This window comes from Metopolophium dirhodum, chromosome 6, assembly GCF_019925205.1.
Source record: "Metopolophium dirhodum isolate CAU chromosome 6, ASM1992520v1, whole genome shotgun sequence".
Lineage (NCBI taxonomy): Eukaryota > Metazoa > Arthropoda > Insecta > Hemiptera > Aphididae > Metopolophium > Metopolophium dirhodum.
Window position 1 is genome coordinate 3,275,129 of NC_083565.1, and position 20,509 is coordinate 3,295,637.

General features: G+C 32.1%; 2 protein-coding genes and 1 pseudogene across 2 annotated transcripts; 1 reads left to right on the plus strand and 2 right to left on the minus strand.

Moving 5' to 3' along the window:
• Window positions 1-525: 525 nt before the first annotated feature.
• On the minus strand, window positions 526-4,059 carry LOC132946634 (uncharacterized; annotated as a pseudogene).
• A 299-nt stretch (window positions 4,060-4,358) lies between these two features.
• Window positions 4,359-8,314, minus strand: LOC132947001 (uncharacterized). Its single transcript, XM_061017168.1, has 2 exons — window positions 8,019-8,314; window positions 4,359-5,974 (listed from the first exon to the last, which is right to left on the minus strand). The coding sequence occupies exons 1-2, from the start codon at window positions 8,073-8,075 to the stop codon at window positions 4,637-4,639; spliced, it is 1,395 nt and encodes a 464-aa protein (XP_060873151.1). The 5' UTR covers window positions 8,076-8,314; the 3' UTR covers window positions 4,359-4,636.
• An 11,012-nt stretch (window positions 8,315-19,326) lies between these two features.
• On the plus strand, window positions 19,327-20,165 carry LOC132946136 (uncharacterized). Its single transcript, XM_061015977.1, has 2 exons — window positions 19,327-19,774; window positions 19,877-20,165. The coding sequence occupies exons 1-2, from the start codon at window positions 19,327-19,329 to the stop codon at window positions 20,044-20,046; spliced, it is 618 nt and encodes a 205-aa protein (XP_060871960.1). The 3' UTR covers window positions 20,047-20,165.
• The last annotated feature ends 344 nt before the right edge of the window (window positions 20,166-20,509 follow it).

The window sequence follows — 20,509 nt, forward strand, 5'->3', positions numbered from 1 at the left end:
GTTCGATATCAATGACAATAAGTCTAAAAAATATATTAAAAAAGTTGATGGAAATATAACCAGCAGTTATTGCTCCACAGAGAATTCATTAAAAAGAAGTGTTAGTAATCCCTCTGAATATCATAACGATATTAAAAGATGGAAAACAGATAATAAGATTTATAAAAACGATTCCACAAAAACTTCAAAACTTCATTCTCCCTTGTCAAAACCAAGCGAAAATATTCATAATAACCGGAAGCTAGAAAATAAAAATATGAGTAAGCTAGATAAAACTCTGAATCAACCTAGAACTCAAGGATGGATAAACGGACATTCTATAATTGATATTTTATCAAATAAAAAAGTTTCAAAATCCGACAAAGTGAAAACTAGATTGACTAATAATATGAAAAAATAAAGAGGAATGAAAATTGCAAGAAAAATATTGTAACTTAAGAAAACATTTGGATCTGATAATTGAGATTGAGATTATAATTAATAGTGGTCTACAGTGTTTATAAAAAGTTACGAGTATCACAGTTTTCATTTTTTCAACAATCTAAAACTGGCATTTGATATGTTAGATAATTGAGTAAACAAACAAAGCTCCATGATCTAATACAATTAGTATTGGAATTCATATGAGTTATGATAGTATTAAGTTTTAAGCTCAGATGATTTTGTGGTTCCCATTCATAATACTACTAAATAAGATGAAACTATATCCATTACTATAATATATTCTATATTGATTAATTTTATTAAATATTTTTGTTTATTAATCTGTATTATTATTTATGAACTGAAATTCAAATATAGTACAAAAACTATGAAAATAAGAAAAATAGAAGTAGATAATGTTTCATATCCAAACACAAGTGGTGAATTTAATTTTATAAAATAAGGATTTTCTCCCAAAAAATTCAAAAAAAGTTAGATTTAGAGAAGAACAAGGTCCAAAAACATTAATAAAATGCTGCCTATAGAAATATTTCAATTAATGATTGCTCCTATGTTTCAAACAATTGTTCAACAAGCAAATTTATACAAAGATATATAATTATTATAATTTATTTTTATCAACTTTCATTTTATTACATATTTATAAGAATATGAAAATATTTTACTAAGTAATAAAAAATTATATTGTAATTTATAAACCAACTAAGGAAGTAAAAGTTCAATTGTTTTTTTTTATTATTATTATTTATGAATTTCAAATACATTTCTTATGGATGTGCATTATAGAAATGTTGTAAATTATTTGAAGGGTTGTGTTTTTAATGTTATATAACATATTTACTTCCTTTTTTATTATATTTATATTAGTTAGAATGAGTCTTACATATTTTTCTTTATTTTACAAAATGTGTACGTCGTAGTTTCACTATGTCAATTTAAATTTTTTTTAATACATAATATAAATATGTAATACAAAATACAATATCTTAAAGAAAATTATTTACAAATGTTTTAAAATCTAACTGCAGTAAAAATTCAAAAAAGGTATAAATAAATCAATTAAAAATTGTTTGTTAAATAATTCACAAGGATGACTAAAACGTACATTACAAAGTAGATCTTTCATTGTGGACCCGATATTATCATTAGCTGCAATAGAAGGAAAGCTATCAACAAAAATATCTTCTAATTTAATAACATAAATATAGAATTTGTCGTGAGGCATTAATAGCTTACCAAAATTGGAAGAATCATTTGGAGAATAAGATTTGAAGAAAGCTAAGAGAAAGGACGGTCCAAAGTTTTTTGATGATTTCCATACTCTATACAAACCTGGCATACATGTTTCTCCAGACATCTCTTCATAATGTATCCACAGTCCACACACATATGTGTAAGCATTTATCTCGGGAATATTTAATTTTCTGTAGTCAACAGTACCAATTTTTATTGATTTAAAATTAAAAAGATGATTTTGTTCTTCAGAAACAAATAACAGGTTGATTTTATTAGTACTTGGTTGTTTGCTGACATGAGTAAGCACTTGATTAAGGTCTTCTAGACAGTTAGCTCCTGGGGAATGTTTAAAATACTGAAGGCAAAATATTTTTTTAAAAGATTGAATAATTTGTATAGGTGTAGGATTTGTACTGTTACCGCGTTACTGTCTAAAAATCTCAAATAAATTCTCAAGACCATCTAGATTCAAACGGCCTGTAGAAATGCGACATGATTGGTTTTGGATAGAATTTAAGGATTTCCATAGCATTTGTAATGCACTAATAGAGACTAACCAACCATTAATAAAATGTGTACTGTTAGTAACATCAGTATCAATTTTTTTGTTTATAACTTAAGTTTGTAAACATTTCAGTAATTTTCATTAGATGATCCCAACTGAGGTGATACATTATTATTAGTATTAAAAATTTTACCGTTAGGAGTTTTTCTAGAATTAAATATGTCAAACAATTTATCCATGTCATTAATAAAACATTTAGTTTTTTGAGAAGCTATTGGTAACAATCTACAATTTAATGCTGTGGGCATACCCGCTGCAACAGTGGCATTAAGAACAGTAAGAACTTGTGCTGTTAACATAACTTTCGTTTTATCAAAAGGACAGGGATGAATATGAAAATGTGTTAATTTAGGTGCCATATGGAGGTTACATTTGCTATCATAATTATTGTGAAGTAACTCTTTTTTAAGCGCAAATAGAAAGAAGAGAAAAAGATTTTTGAAGAAAATAAAATATCATAGGGCTAAGAAAATATACAGTTAAAACAAATTGTTTAGAATATCGTTGTCCACTTTTTAACCTATCTCTATTTACAATATTATTCTTAACTAGGAGGTAGACTGATAGCGATAATTATTGTTCACACATTTTCATACAATGTTCAACAGTTGTAGTCTGCTTTAGTTGTTGTTCTAGTTCCTTAATTGAATACAAAGCCTTGGATAGTCGTTGTTGAAGTACTTGTTTCCTTGGAGTTTTGGCAATTTTGAGTTCTAAGTTTGAATACACATGGAACAGTCTACTGATGTACAACTTGAGAATGATGTAGAATTAAGAGTAGATGACACTAAAAATAAAATTATAGCGGATTAAAATAACAAGTTAATAAATTAACTAAAAGTTATCATATCTAACAATAAAATATATTTGAAATCAACATACCAGGAGTTACATACATATTGGCGGATTGTCAATTATAACACTTTCAGTTTAGGTTTTATCATCCAAAAATTCAGATGGAACATCAACATGATGTGATGTTTCTTCTGTAATGATACAATCATCTAAAAGAACAAAATATTGTTTTACAATTCAAACAAAGATTTATTGACCCCTTAAACTTACTTTTAAATAATGTTGGTATTGCTTTATTTGACAATCTAGTTTTTTCAATATTTGAGTACATTTCTTCTTCAAAATGAAGTGAACACAATCTGTGATTTCTATTTAGAATATAAGGGTCAATAGTTGGTAAATTGATTGGCTTACAATGTTCAATCTAGACAGGACATCTATAATTATTAAAACTATTAGTAGGTACTAATACAATTATTTGTAATGCATGATAGAAAATAAACATCAATGTATTTGATAGATATTGCTCGTTAACACATACACTGTGTAAAAACTAAATACAATTAAGTTACAAGAAATAGGTTGGTATATTTTGGTATTTCTTACCTTGCTTGATCCTTAGGAAATCTATGAAACCTTGTTTCAATTTGTTTTTTCCCAAAGAAAATACTGCTGCAATTCGCCAAACAACATGTATGGCCACCTGAATACATTGTAATAAAACAATTACAATTAAAAAACTAAACATTTTATACTTAGTGACAGTTTCAGATTTTAGAATAAAAAAACAAATTGTGCAATGCGCTATATGCAACGGAAATTTCAAATTCAAAGAACCAACAATGTCGTATTCACGATTCTAAAGTTCTTTATAATGGTGGTCGAATACATGACAAATTAAATAACGTGGTCGTATATCAATTATCATTTATCAGTTTATCACTGAAAAATAAAATATTTACTTATACCACGGCTTCGATCATATACAATACAATACAATACAATCATATTGTATATGATCTATACTCTATTCCACGAGAGAGCAATCACTTTTCGCGCATCACGAATGACGGCTTCAGAGACGGCGGACCCCAATTTCCCCTTCCATACATCCACGGCGACAGCCGAGGACGGTCACGTGACAAACCGATACTCCTTCTTTTAAAGTTTACGCGCGCAGCGCGCATACGCCACTACGGCAGTACGGCGCTACGCTGTTGGCAGTCGCCAGACGGCGCAATTACCGTATGTCTGTTATGTACAACATAATTTTATATAAATTCTTTCGTAATGCTAATCAAACTACTCAATTGTCACTAGTAAAAACTCAAATATATTTTTAAAAATATTACCTAGGATAAAACTTTTGTTAGACATAATTAGAAATAATATATTGATCATCACTATGTTTAAAATAGAAGTCAAAGTAATTATAGACAATTATACAACAGTCAACAACATAATGTAATAATGTATAGGACATTACAGACATTCATATTATTATATACACACATTTACAAACATTAGAACAACAAAATATATACACAATTACACACTGTACAACAACATAACATAATATATTATATTATACAACATTTAATCAGTATCTGACAAGTATCTGAAGTCACCGTCCGAGTCGTCCGAGTCGTTGCCTATGGTCATAACGCACGGTTGGTTTTCTGCAGTCATGGAATCATCGACCATGGCATCCAACCTCCAGGCTTTTTCTTCTTCTTTGACGACATGGCTGATAAAATTTTTCCACATTTCAGGACCAACTCTGTCCACTGCTTCCACCATTAAATTTTTGACGTCCTGTAGTTTAAATGTTTTATTGTTGGATCTGACATATTTTTTTACTGCAGCCCATGCAAGTTCAATGGGGTTAAGCTCGCAATGGTAAGGAGGTAATCTAAGCACAGTTTTGTTGTTAGCCTTGACCATTTCATCAATCTCATACTTGTTGTACATTGGTTTAATTTTTTGTACTTGCTCTAACAACTCTGCGATAACCATTGTGCTATCGATTACCTCCCCTTTACTTCGAAGCCACTCGATAATATCAGATTTTTTCCAATTTGTAGTTGGGCATTTCTCCAATTTTACCGAGTGGTAAGGAGCGTTGTCCATGACGATGACTGCGTTCTCTTTGAGTCTGGGCAAAACACCTTCCAACCAATCACGAAAAGATTTCCCGTTCATCTCATCGTGATAGTCTTGGGTATTTTTTTTTGACTCAAAGCATAGAAGACCTCCGGGAACAAATCCATCTTCTGAACCAATATGGCTGACAATCAATCGTTTACCCTTGCCAGTAGGATTTACTGCTCCGGTTGATAGTCCCTCTGAAGATGCCATTCGAGCTGATACCACAGTCTTGTCGGACCACACTTTACTATTTACATCTCCGGCGTTCACCCAAGTCTCATCTAAATAGTAAATGGGCCGACCTTCTCCCCGATATTGTTTAATCTGTCTCAGGTAGTTTCTCCTCCAAACAATAATCTCCATTTTTTCAATTAGCGCACTTTGACGTCCTCGCTGGACGTAAACGAAATCCATAGATTTCATCAACCTAAAGAGCGATGTACGAGAAAAATTTGGTAGACCCTCTTCTTCGTTTATGGCAACTAAAACCTTGTCCAGTGTAGGAAGATCACGGTTGTGCCAAAATTGATGAACCTTCCTTCTAATGCCATATTTGTCAAACTCGTCAATTTTTTCTGCAATTTTTCGCCTATTTTTTCTTTTGTTCGGTGAAGAAACGGTTTTATCGCGTTGATACTCCAAAACAGTATTATAGATTGTTGATTGGCCGATTCCAAGCTCCAGTGAAAGTAATTTTTTCATATGAACCATTTTTAAATCTGGATTTTGGATCTTTTTTGCTTTATAAGCATTAATAATCATCAGCTTTTGACTTGAAGAAACAAACTGAAAAAAATTGTAATAATTAATTAAAAAAATTGGAAACTGAAAATGTCCGTAAACAACTCAAAATAAGTCTGGGGACAAAAAGTCCATGGACAAAAGGCCCGGTAAGAAAAAAGTTGGACAAGGTTCCGATTCATTTTTTAATTGCCGTGGTGGTACAAAAAGTCCGAAAATAAAAAATTGTCTATTAAAATAAATATTTTAATATAGCATACTGACCAATACCCAATAATATCATATTTTAATTGTGTTTATTAATAATTATAAATTTTTTATTATAAATTATAAATTATATAGGGGAAACCTGGGTAAAAAATCAAAAAACGAAAATAAATTATAGTAAGTATTATACATTATTAAATTATTTATACCACAAAAAAAAATGCAGAAAAAAATTTCACTTCAGTCTATACTTTTTAATCTTTACCTATGCACTTTTAACATTTAAAAAAATTTTAATTTGAAATCAGAAATTTTTAATTTTCTAATTTTTATATAAATTATAATTTTGATTTAAAATTTAAATATTAAGAATAATTAATTTTAATTAAGTGCAACAGATATTTTTAAACGATAATTAGTATTTATAATTACCATTATTAATATTTAATTACAAATAGGTACGTATATTATTATATTATATTATTAAAAAAATTATACATTATAAATAATATTTTGTTTTAAATTAAGATAATATATTATGTGTAATATGCCTCGTGCAGCCTGCATTCAATAAATTATTATTTGATAAATATTATTATTATTACCTATATTTTGTATAATATGTTTTTAGCTTTATTATTAGACATATTGATCATTCAAAATATTTTTACATGCTATATTAATTGTGAAGTTGTAGTTAATTGAGTTGAATTACACATAATATCATCGTAATTTAAAACAAAATATTTTTTATAATGTATAATTTTTTCAATAATATAATATAATATACGTATTTGTAATTAAATATTAATAATGTGGTAAATGGTGATTATAGATACTAATTATCGTAAGCTATAAAAGTTGAATATTTTATAAAATTTTAACTACAAAATAATAATTCAATTTTAAATTTGATAAATTTTGTCAAAATTCGAACTTTAAATGCTTATAAAAAAAAAAAATTTGCCTATGTATTTTTAATATTTTTCAAATGCTATTGCAACAATATGTCAGAAGCCTTGCATTGAATTTTCACGCTTTTTTACTCAATAAATAAAATTGTATTAATATTTATAGAAAAAAAAACTAAAAAAAATTAAAACTGACAATGTCCGTAAACAGCTAAAAAATAGTCATGTTTTTTATCAACGTTTTATCGTGTATAGAAAATCGAGTGAATATCCAATGTTGTAATAATATGAATTTAAATTGTAACCAAAATTGATTTTCTCAAAAACAGATTTTGCGTAAAAATTCCCGTTTTTCCTTAATTTTTATTTTGTTTTTCATGGCGCTTTTGAAAATTACTGGGAAATTTTTACTTCTGACCCCCCTAAGTACCAACTAGATTCACTTTCCTATCAGAAAAGATACTGTTGAAAAAAATCTAAGAATTTTTACTGTCCTAAAAGGTGATGACAGACACAAAAATGAAAAAAAATTGAAAAATAAATTAAAAATTAAATAAAAAACACACATCATTGTAAAATCAATACATTCATCGCTCCGCTCAGAATCTAAAATATAATATTATCAAATACTAGTTCAATAATTTATAATATATACTTTTTTAGTTTCATGTCATAATAATGTTTTCGCTCAGAATCGTTTTTCTTATACAATAATATTATATCATTGAATTCAAATTTAACACCATCCATTACAGTGACCCACTTGTCACATACTGTACAGCAGAGCAACATCCACTTACCCACCTTTTATAGTTATGAAATGTTACCGAAGTTAAAGATCTATTTTTTTTATTCTAACAATTTTTTACACGGAATTAAGATACATTTGAAAAGTACTCTACAGAAAACTGATTATAATGAGTTCAGAGTTCAAGAATTATTATTTATTATATATTTAAAAAATGACTTACCTTTCCGCATGGGTTGGGCTTTCCTGGAGATATAGTATTATCGGATTCTCGTTCCATAATTTGAAAAATTTTGAAAAAATTACAATTTCAAATAACAAAATATTCAAAAAAACGTGGATAAAAAATAACGTGCAAACAGAGTACTCTCTTAGCGTACGGTTTGATTGTTAGTGACCGTAGATTGAATGTTGGTAGTTTGTATACATTCCATATTATGGAATAACATCTGTCAGGCTCCAGCCAGTCGGTCCCTCGATCACCGGACACTCATTACACAATAGACAACGCTAATGCACAACGCAACATTACACACCGAGGTATTTTTTTTTCCAGTAATTTTGAACCCTCGTACTATAACTAATATATTAGGGCCCCCGAACAAGTGGTTCTCAACCTTTGTATATCTGTGTTCTTTCTACACAATTTGAAAATGTTTACGTACTAATTCACAAAATAATAGGTATTCTATTTTTTGTATATCAAAAATGAAACTACATTATACAATTCATTATTTTTCATGTATGGAATTTTATTTTATTAGAAAACAGTTATAACAATACATATAAACATTTAATATGCACAAAAAGAAAATGAAATATGTAAAATTATTATTTGTATTATCATTAATATCAAAATAAACCAAATAGGTAATATTTTATATGTATAATGATCCATTTAGTTTTATTTTATAAAAATTGTTTTTGGTATTTGATTTGCTCGTTTTGTTGCCTCTCATAATTTCGTAAATTAGTTGTAAGTCAATTAACAGTTATTAGTTACAACAACTGTCAACTAAATTGTTATTTGTTTCATTTTTTTTTACATTTTTTTGGCGCCACCAAAACGATACGCCCGGTCAATATTGCCCAATACGTATTTACACATACTTTTTTATAGCAGTGGCATTCCACAAGTAGTTCACCCCACTCTTGAAACCACGTTCAAGCGCCTGTCGTCGGCGCTCACCGACGACCGGCGCGCACCGACGAAACCGCTCGAACGTGGTCTCAAGAGTGGGGACATGCGCGAACACGGACGAAAATCGGTCGGCGGACTGATTGCTCTCTCGTGGAATAGAGTATAAGTACCACGGACTAAGATATAATGGACTGGAAACGAGCAGCTTATCACGGCCACGAATGTATGTTCAAGAGCAAAGTGCGAGGGGGGGGGGGGGGTCGCCTGTGTTCCTGGAGTTCACAGCGCCTAAGACACTGGACTAAGACAGAACACAATTTATTTAGCCAAATAAAACCACCGGTAGCGCTGAAAACTTCAAGAACAGTATTCTTATCAGCTAAGTGACACCTTTTTCGTGTCCGTCCCCCGCCGACCATAATATCGTTTCCAGTCAATTATATCTTAGTCCGTGGTCTTTGAGTATAAGTCACGGACCACGATGCGCGATGTAGAGAAGAGAAGGTGATAAACTGATAACACTCCGCGAAAAAAGTGGCACAATTTTTGACGGCACAAATTTAGTTAACATGAATACCGCTAGGCACCGCTACATTACTTGAAGGCCGGTTATATTAATATTACTTGCTACTATGATGCATTAAATATAGACCAAACTCATGCGTATTGTATAAATATATTCACGAATTAAATAAAATAAACATATAGAGGTAGACTTCCAGTCATAACAAATAGTATTTAAAATATAAACCCCTTCCCAATATTGTTCAAAATGTATTAGAATTATTGTAAGAACTGTGACTGTCCATTTAAATGTCTACTATTGAATATTTAGTTACCGAACAATAAATATTATATTAAGTTTTAAAATATTATTTTAAAAGTTTAATAGGTAAATTAAATAATTAAAAATATATTTATTTATTTATGCTAAATAAATGCTATGTACCAGGCTGTAAGACAGGATACGCTAGTGGAAGTGAAGGAAAAAATATTTCATTGTTTAGAGCTCCAAAGATACTGTGACTATATTAAAGACAAAAAAATATTTACATGATTTTTTATAAATTTTAAGTAGGTAATTACTTAATAGCATTACTCCACAATAATATAATAATTATATAGAGTATTATTATTTGGTACCTAATAATAATTTATACACTTAGATAAATTATTTGTACATAAAATTATTTTAAGTAATTTTCAAGATATGGATACTAATAATTTAATATGATAATTATTAGGTAATAAACAATATTGTCAACATCTTTAATATTATGTGATAACTACCTACTTATATGTATACTATTTTATGTATTATACTTAGGCACATTGCCTATTATTATTAATGTAATAGTGTCTTAGATATATTTAAATATTTTTAACAGAAGGTACCAAATACCAATATTAGGTACATATTGAATCAAAAGTAAATATAAAGAAGTAAGTATATATAAATAGATTTGAGTTACTTAATACTTATAATATATAGAAATTATTAAATTTGTTATGGCCTGGTTTGGTATTCTGTTATCTGCAATTTTGCTATAATTTTCAATTGTCAACTTCTAGGCAGTTGAATAAAGTATATCATAAGGCAATTAATGATTTGCAATATGAATACCATACGTTACAATTATCTTATTGAAATACCAATAAATAAACGTAGGAGGTACACACGGGTATTTTCCATCATAAATACAATATTTATAATATTTAATATTTTTGATTCATTGCAATAAAACACAATACACATGTGTCTAAAATATAATATAGTGTCTAATGCAATTATTCAAACACCCGGCCTTCGAAGCTTGTGGTGCTCCCGTTGGATATTATTTAAACTACAAATTGGCCGTCGAAAACTAAGCCACTTTTTTTCTCCTGTCCAAGCCGAATATTATCACCTTCTCTTCTCTACATCGTGTCACGAACTATATCATGTTGGTGCGTGGAACCGTTTTCATGTTTTTCATAGGTTCAGACTTCAGATCATAGGTAACCAGACCCCAATCAGCTGATCGAGTTTCGCTTCTATATTGTTCTATGATTATATCTTAGTCCGTGTCATTGATGGAGCGTTGCTGTGGGCGGGTGGTGCGGTGATTCGTAAGTTCCAGCAGTGATGCCATTCTTTGCAACAAAAACATTTGTTTTTAAAACTTACCATAAAATAATATTATACAACTTTATAAATTTTACTATAATGCAGTGGCGGTTAGTGGTGGTAGTTTGATATGGGAGTGCGATACATTTTTTTTTTAAGTGACAACCTCACACTTCCACCGATTTTTGATTAATACTAAATCTATGATTGGCCACACCTTGGACACTAAAAGCGCACCGACCACCACGGATCCGAGACTGGTTAGGTCGTAGAAACGTGGATTTTAAACATTGAGATACACATTGTAACTTACATGCAAATTATATTTTTATCGTACATTTTTGATAGTATAATACTGGTAACACCTGAAGTATGGGCATGAGTATCTATATACATAATTGATTACCCGACACCTGTATGTTCACCACCACATTGGCTTGGTCGCAGCCGCTGTTGTTTTTGTTGTTGTTGTCGTTATGCGTTGTTCGTCCACCCTCGGACTTCCAGGTGACGGTCCTGGCCGATCCAATTGTTCTACTCCATGGCTGGGGATATTGCACACTTGATTCAAAAAACTGCGTTGCGCCAATGACCACGGTCAGGAGCGAAACGGCGACTGACAGATCGGCAGCAACGCAATACCGTGGTGGTGGCCTTTTAGGTGTATATCGATGTAATGAGAAATACGATATGACATTAATTGTTTATCTTTTGCTGTATGTGCGGTCGGGTCTGGGTACGCCTTATCTCTCCGGACTTTATATTGTGGAATATATATCTAATATATAAAATTCTCGTGTGACAATGTTAGTTACCATACTCCTCTGAAAACGGCTTGACCGATTTTTATGAAATTTTATATGCATATTAAGTAGGTTTGAGAGTCAGCTACTATCTATTTTTCATGCCTGTAAGTGATAACGGTTGTCCAGAAAAAAATAAAAATAAAAATAATAATAGTGTATTATATATTGGTTGCTATTAATTAATCGCGGGCATGTTTGTTGATTTGTATTATTATTTTTTGTCAAAATATATACATAAAAAAGAATGTTTGTGTGTAGATTAGACCTCTGGAAAGAATATAGGCTAATTTAAAAAGGATTAAATTTGGTTTTTTTTTATTCATCGGATTTTAGTACGGTTAGGTTATGTTAGGATTTTGTATTAACCCACGCGCAACATAGACAAAACGCATTTGTGCAGTATCGTTTTTCCTATGTTTTCAAGTAATCTTAGAGTAAAATCACCCATTACATAAAAGATAGAGAATAATATTTTTGAGGGAATGTCATATCGATTTTATATTTTATTGTTATTTGACTTTGAATTTGAGTTTCAAAATAAACAAAAAAATGTTGTAAATTTAAATGATGATTAAATTGTTTTGAAACAATATTTAGAGAAATCCCTCAAAAATATTATTCTCTACCTTTTTTAATGGGTGATTTTACTCTAAGATTACTTAAAAACATAGAAAAAACGATTCTGCGCAAATACGTTTTGTCTATGTTGCGCGTTGGCCAGAGAGAGAAAACCAACAGTGCGCTGACATCCTCTTAATTGATTATATTAATAAACCGTAGGTGGAATTAAGTAAAAACGACAAACTTGGTATAACTTTGATACTTTAGAGTTAAATCATACACTTATGTACAAACAGCACGGGGTCCGTGATCTACCGCAGGTAGATTACCTACCTTATAATATACTGCTGCGAATCAGAATTTTTATTCCGGGCAACAGAAAAGTTAAGATAAATCTAGAACATCATACACCGACTATTAAATAACGCATTGAACAAAGTTTGAGTCATATACAGTTTGTATATTCAACGGGTAACGAAGTGCACGGGATCAGCTACTAGCTAGTATATATACCGTGTGTTCACCAATTTAGGGAACACTGAATTTCTCGGCCGGATTATGTTTGAATAAATCGAATTTTTTTTTATAAGCTAGTGGTATATAAATACACATTTTCAGATAAATTTCAAATTTTTAACCCCTTCGGTACGCGCATGCGCAATGCAACTTATTTTTTTTTTAATAGCAACTGGTATTTTTGATACCAAATTTGGATATACTGAATTTTTTTAAGTCATTTTGACCAATTAATCATGGCTCTAAAACCAAAATTGACTGAATGAGAGCCATTCAAATCTTAATAAATAATACATTTTTACAATTCATTTTTTAAATATCTTTACGAATTTTTTTTTTTTATACGTGTTATAAATAAGATTAACATAATATGGATATAAAATTATTTAATTAAAATTGATTACAACAGTTATTTTATAACTACACAATTAATTAAATAAATTGTTCAAAGTTTACTCCTTGATTGTCGACACATAATTGAAAACGTTGTAGACATCCTCTATTAGTTGCTAACATTATTTGACTTTCAGTAAGGTAATTACACGCAACCAACATTTTATTTTTTAAATCTGCTAGATTAACTGGTGGATCTGCGTAGACTACTGTTTTCAAATGTCCCCACAAAAAAAAATTAAGTGGTGTAATATCTGGAGATCTTGCTGGAATCAATGGGTTCATAAGTGCCAAGCCATTTTCCCTCATATACCCGATTCAAGTAATCTCGAACAATATGCGCATTATAAGCAGGAGCTCCGTCCTGCTGAAAATAGAGGGTTTGACGAGTACCTAATGGTTGCGTGTAATAACCTTACTGAAAGTCAAATAATGTCAGCAACTAATAAAGGATGATATTTTTATTCGTCATTTTATTATAAAAACGTAATGTAAAAACTATATTATATATTTTATTATTACGCAGCCATTAAGGTCCGTAAAAAACGTGTCTGCGGTCCGGATGCGGACTGCGGGCCGCAGTTGGTGACCCCTGGTATACAGTATACACTCGAATACGCGACTCGCGTTAGACGCTCGGGTTTCGTTTAATTTTTAGATTATTCTTAACGCATTGGAATAATTACCGGACTAAGAAGATATTTTCTTGAAATATTCAAACACAATTCTGAATTATTTCGAAAGAAATATAGATCATCGTGACTTCTATTCAGTCACTATAAGAAGTATAATTATGAATATAATTTTGTTTTAAAAATGTTCTCGGAGAGTGCGGTCACCATCGCGCCTTAGCACGAACCACCCCACTGCCGTATAATATTTTATAATATAAAATAATTTTTCTAATATAAGTATCATAGCATATTAATTTCTATACTAAATACTATATTAGGTACTATACAAGGGCGCCTGCAGGGGGGCCAACAGGGCCATTGCCGCCCTGGGAATTTTTAACTGTACTTTAATTCCATGCATGGTATTCCATTTTACCATCAAAAATATAAAATAATTTTTAGTCGTCATATAGAATAAAACTTTTTCGAGCTTATCAGTAATTATGTGAAAATTAATTAATATAATCAACAGTTGTCAAAATACGGAATTACAAATCATCATCAATAGTATCACGAACTATTGTTATATTTTCTACCTAGTATCTGGTTAGGTTAGGATATTTCACGGGATACAAAAAATAGATACTTCCAATCTTAATGATTATAATTTATTTGATTTTGTAATGGGCTATTTTTAGTCAGATTTATAGGTTCATTTTACCAAGATACAACTATAGATAAAATAACTCGTGGAAACGCGACCCAGTGACGCTCAGTTAGTCGTGTCATTGTTGTATATTATACTAGACCAGCGATTCTTAACCTGTGGTCCGCGGCCTGGGGGTCCGCGATACTCATGCCGGGGGTCCGCGGCAGCCTTAACACATAGCATACGTCAATAAGTGACATGAATGCATTATTACAATATTGTTGGATTATTATTTTTTTTTTTTTAATATATAATTATATGTAGATTCTACACCAAATAATTGTGTTATTAAAATTTATTAAGTATAATCAGTTTTTCTTGTTCATACGAAATTTACATGCGTACAGCACTGTAGTCCCGGCAGTCTTATATTTACTGCCACTAAGTGCAGTAGATCGATCGTACTCAATCATGGTTTTATATTACCCATTTTTATAAAAAAATTAATCGTAATAAAATAATTATAAATTTATTTTAAAATCATCTGGTAAAAAATGATCACTGCATATTTTGCTGTAGTTTTTGGCAGTGAATTCTTTACGACCAATTGCATAAATCCATTTTTCTAATCGCTCTTGCTGTTAAAGAATAAAAGGAAAATCTAAACGTGACAGACGTATCAACGTATATAGGTACGTTATCTTATAGATAAATATATAATATATTATATATATATATATATCGTAACCTATTATAGGTACTATAGCTAACTGCAAGTACAATATATTTTAAATAAATGAAATTACGAAAAAAAATGCTCTTTCGGTGTGTAATGATATGCTTACACATCATTATAATACATAAACTAAAATTTGACAGATTAATAAATAACGACCAGACGTCGCACGTAGAAATCGGTCACATCCAATAAAATCATTATCAACTACAAAAAGAGACGATTCGTATGATAAGACTACGGATTAAGAAATTGGCACGCACTTATAACAATAAAACGTAGGGTGTGTGACTTTATTATATGCCGCCAGACTGCTAGAGAGAAGGAAAGGCAAAAAAGGTTATCTGGCGTTAAAGAATAATTTAGTTACCAGGCTCACGATAACCTTTTGATAAAGCCGCCTACCTCTCTCTGGTCAGCATGTCCGTGTCGTCCCTTGAACCAGTGCATGAGCACCAGCCACCTGAGTAACAACCTCTCAAATCTCAATATCGAATTCTACGAGCGATAACTGGACTTCTTATGATAAGCCATAATTAGTGCCTTCGTAATTTCAAAAGTAATTTTAAGTTAAAAGTTAATTTGAAAAAAAAGTAACGAGTTAATTAACTTAACGTTTTAACTTAATTTTAACTTTTAACTCGTTAATGCCCAGCCTTGGTTAAGGCACTAAAGTGATTTATAGTGCCCTTGTATAGTAGTCGGCTATCTAGTTCTACCCGCACAATGTTACAAGCACTATAGCGGCCTGTCCATCTTATCTCCAACCACCACTACAGGACACAAGCAGCGCGACCGAGTCGACTCTCCCACCAAGCCGGTAACGGCAAGGCGGGACGAGAGACAGGGGTGCCATTTGAGTTTTTTAATAGGGGTGCCAAAATTTAAGCAGGCCAACTTTTTAAAAATAGTAAATACAGCTGACATTGTTTATACTGGATACCCCCACCAAAAACCACCGTAACACGACGTTCGTGCAGTGCCGTCGGTCCGTTGTGAACTATAATATACAGCCAGTTGCCCAGTTCCAATTAGCACCACTATAATATACGTGTTTACGTACAATTTATTTGAAATTGGTGTATACTTGTTGGACAGTTTTGATCGGCGACCGTCATGCACGATTGAATGCGAGAGTGGGAGAAATTGGGCTCGGGATGGCCGTCGGTGCATTCTAAATCTTAATCCAGGCCAATAAGACACAGAAAAAATAGGGGAGCCAAAGTATACACTGCTCCCCCCCCCCCCCCCAAATGGCGACTCTAACGGGGGACCGTGTCGCGTAAGACGTACAACGGTCGGCGGAAAAGGCCGGTCGGACTTTCAAGTTTCGATCGATAGCACAATATATCGCCCGAGCGGCACGTCATGTATTATTATTTGGTCATAATATTATAACTAATAACGAATTTGCATTTTTGATTATATTATATGCATTATGAATAATGAATTAACCACCCTAGTTCAATCTATTATCTAAAGTCTAAACCTTCCTTGAATCATAAAAATAGAGAAAATATATTTTTATTCCTTAAGTTTCAGCTATACACTTTGCCTTTAATACATAATAGCTGTTACCCATGGCTTCTATTCTAATACTTTTACAACACGTCGGGGATCCTAAAAAATTTATGGGAAAAATGTGCCGCCAATTGGTCAAAAACTGTGAATTTACATACGCTTCATTTAGATATAACCCACCTAATATTAACTGTCTTAGGAAACTATCTATTATAATTTATAACCTATACATCTATTATTTCATTTTGCTTCAGTTAAAATATTCTCAATCGTTTTTTTTTGGCAGAATCAGTTGAATATTTTTTTAGTATACAAACCTCAACTATAAATAAGTTAAAAATTATAAAACAATTAAAAAGTTAACGGTTAACTATAGAAAAAAACATTGATTTATTTTACATAACTTATAATTTCAAATATTTTTTTAATAATGGAATAAGCTTACCAATTTTATCTGCAGGCATTCCTGTGTGTTTACCATAAATGTCAATTAACGACGATTTAAGTCTTAGAATTTCATCAGTTACAATTTTCATATCTGATGCTTTTCCCTGCAATAGTTTTAATAAACTGATTAAATTGATTTTAAATTCTTCACTCATCAAAGTAATTGAAAATGTATAAACATAATTAAATATACAAAAACGTGATTTGTCATACATATTGTCTAAATATATTATAATATGTAATATATTATTTAGGGTTCTATTATGGCCAGTTTTTATTTCTGAATTTCTGTTCACTAAATTTTAAAACACTAATATGTACTAGCAAGTTAAAAGTTATAACTTGGTTTAGAGTTGAATTGTATTTATAGTATAATACAAATGTATTTTAAAAAAAAATGTATTATTTTGGGTACATATACCTATGATATAATAATTTATAATTTTGGTTAATAGTTAGTTTTTAGTAAATAATCAATAACTATAATTGGATAAAAGATAAAATAAAAATTTACAATTCCATTAAGTTTAAATACTTATTCTATTTTATTTATGTGCATAGAATATTTGAGTAGATTGTACAATCCAATCAGGGTATTAATTTACATAAATTATATGTACAATTACATAATTTGTGGTGCATCACAGGTAATAAAATCATTGTTTGAAATTAAGCAAACATTATCAATAACATTATTTCATATATAAATTAATTGAAACTAGATGGCCAACTAATAACAATTAAATATAATTATATTTCTATTTGTGACTTTGCTTCCTGTGCAGTTTCATTGATTAAAGTTTATTTAATCTTTTTTGAGTTTGAAATACACCCTTAAACCTAGCAAGTTTATTATATTATATCTACTAATACATATAACTTATTTAATATTAATATTTCTTAATTGGTGTAATGTGATGTTTTACTAATATTTCTCAGACAAATAAAAAAAATACTAAATGTACACAAAATATTTTGTTTATACAAACATAATAAATTCTATTTATATACAAGTTAGTAACAAGTACCTGCATTCCGCCAGATGGCTGATGAATCATGATCCTTGAATGAGGCAATGCATGCCTTTTACCCTTTGCCCCTGCAGCTAGTAAAACACTTCCCATACTACAAGCTTGTCCTATGCACCAAGTTGAAACATCTGGCTTAATATTCATCATAGTGTCATAAATGCCTGGACCAGCTGTAACACTACCACCGGGGCTAAACAAAAATCATACATTTATAATTCATATTATATTATTGTATACTTTTACAAATAAAAAATATTTTACCTGTTAATATGCTTCTTTAGCTTACCAACAATAAATATAAGCGCCGATGTGTTTTATATTTTTTCAGTATTAAAAAAAAAATTATTGTACTATAATGTTTAATTTCAAAGAATGTTTGATGTGGTTTTGTGGTCCCACAATATTATAATTATTGATAAAATTATAACACAAACATTGTAAAGAAGGGTACCCATAAAATAAATTTCTGGTTTTATTAAGCTAAATTATAATTAAGCTATATTATGGATTTTGAGTATACAGGGAGAAATGTGTAAGTTATGTTCGGTTGGGTATTTTATTATAAAGGTGTTTTATGCCCATTACCCATACATTTATTTACCAATTGTAAATTCCACTGCACACTGGTATCCACAATATAAAATAAATACATTAAAAGTACCTACACATAGTTCGTAAAAAATAGTAACAATATTGTGATATTTTCATACAAGTAACATATTAAATAAATTATACAAATATTCTACATTTTTTGCCCCAACTTGAGGTATAATATTATTATACCAATAATGGTCTTTAGAAAAATTAACGCACTCGAAATTCTAATGCTGCGGGCCGACGAGAACGATAAACATATTACTGGCCGGCTAGTAGTAATACACGTCGTCGTCGTCTGGGAGATTTTCTCGGAGATCGGTCTCTGTGTTGGACGATTTTTATTTTGCTCATTAGCAATTCTCTATTAAATCCCAACGTACACGTATACATATTATCTTCGCTCAAACAAAAGATGGCAACTAACTATTATAACATCGACGCTGTAAACGTCATATTGCTCAAAATCTTAGAAGACATTGTTGTCAACATTATGGATGGCACTTACGCTGACGAAACAGACGAATATCTCGTGGGTTTAGTTACCCTTCTTCTGTCTGCTATTGATTCGGGCGCTACTACTGCGAGTGGCGACGATCAGACCCCGGAGTCGGAGCCTGAAGGACAAAATCCGATTCTTGGAGGTGCAGATGGACAGGAGTTCGACGAAGACGCCGAGGAGTACGTCTCCTTGCACAGTGATGGATTGCCGAGCGGCGATGCGCTGTCATCTGCAGCAGAGTCGGAGCTTGCTCCGATCCCAGAGGCAGCACCGCTCGGCAACAACAACACTGTACAGGAAGACGACAATTCGAAAATTTCCGAAGCAGAAGAGGACCATTCCGTTTTGTTGGCGAGCAGCTGTACGTCGTCGTGTGGGGACGCGCCGTCCTCGGAGTCGGGGCCTGTCGATCCCACTCCGACTCCTGAGGGCGGACCGCTCGACGACGTTTTGCGTACAGAAGACGTGTTGGATGAGAAAATTGAGCCGGCCAGGGGTATAGTTGTAAAAAATAGTCTTGGTGAGCTGGTCGGTTGGCTGGACCCGGCGGCAGCACCCGGAAAAATCGATCCACCTCGTACGAGGTGGAAAAGCGTGAGACGCTTTTTCCGGGCTCTGTGCTGCTGCCGATGAGAACCCGTCCGCAGCTCACCCCTTGGCCGTAGACGACGGGCAGGATGACGGCGACACAGAGGAGGGGAGGATGTGAGAAAGAGCACGGACGGTGCGCGGCGGTAAGTCACCCACGCACGTTCTCCGGTCACCCGCGGCGTGACGGGTTGTTCGCGGGCGTAGCGCGCTCGGTCGTCTTTGACGCGCGAGACCCTCTGGCGGCTCGGCGAGCGCCCGGCTGCAGTTACGGTCACGTGGAGCGGCGGCGACGGACGACGGCGACGACACGGCGGCTAGTAGTAGAGGTACCGGCGTGGGCAACGATTCCGCCCCGACGGTACACCGACAATGACGACGGCGATGGCGACTCGGTACGACGGCAGCGGCGGAGACCTTGGCACGGGGTGAGTGGTATGGAGATTTGCGTGCTAGGAACACGGGGACGTCAGCGCCGCCGGATTCAAGGATTCAAGGGTCTGGCGGC

Bases quoted from the DNA above. Each gene is read 5' to 3' on its own strand.
- LOC132947001 (XM_061017168.1), bottom strand. From the start codon at position 8,075: ATGGAACGAGAATCCGATAATACTATATCTCCAGGAAAGCCCAACCCA. The intron at 5,975-8,018 runs GTAAGTCATTTT...AATTTTTTTCAG, and splicing joins AGCCCAACCCATGCGGAAAG to TTTGTTTCTTCAAGTCAAAA.
- LOC132946136 (XM_061015977.1), top strand. From the start codon at position 19,327: ATGGCAACTAACTATTATAACATCGACGCTGTAAACGTCATATTGCTC. The intron at 19,775-19,876 runs GTACGTCGTCGT...TGCGTACAGAAG, and splicing joins CGTTTTGTTGGCGAGCAGCT to ACGTGTTGGATGAGAAAATT.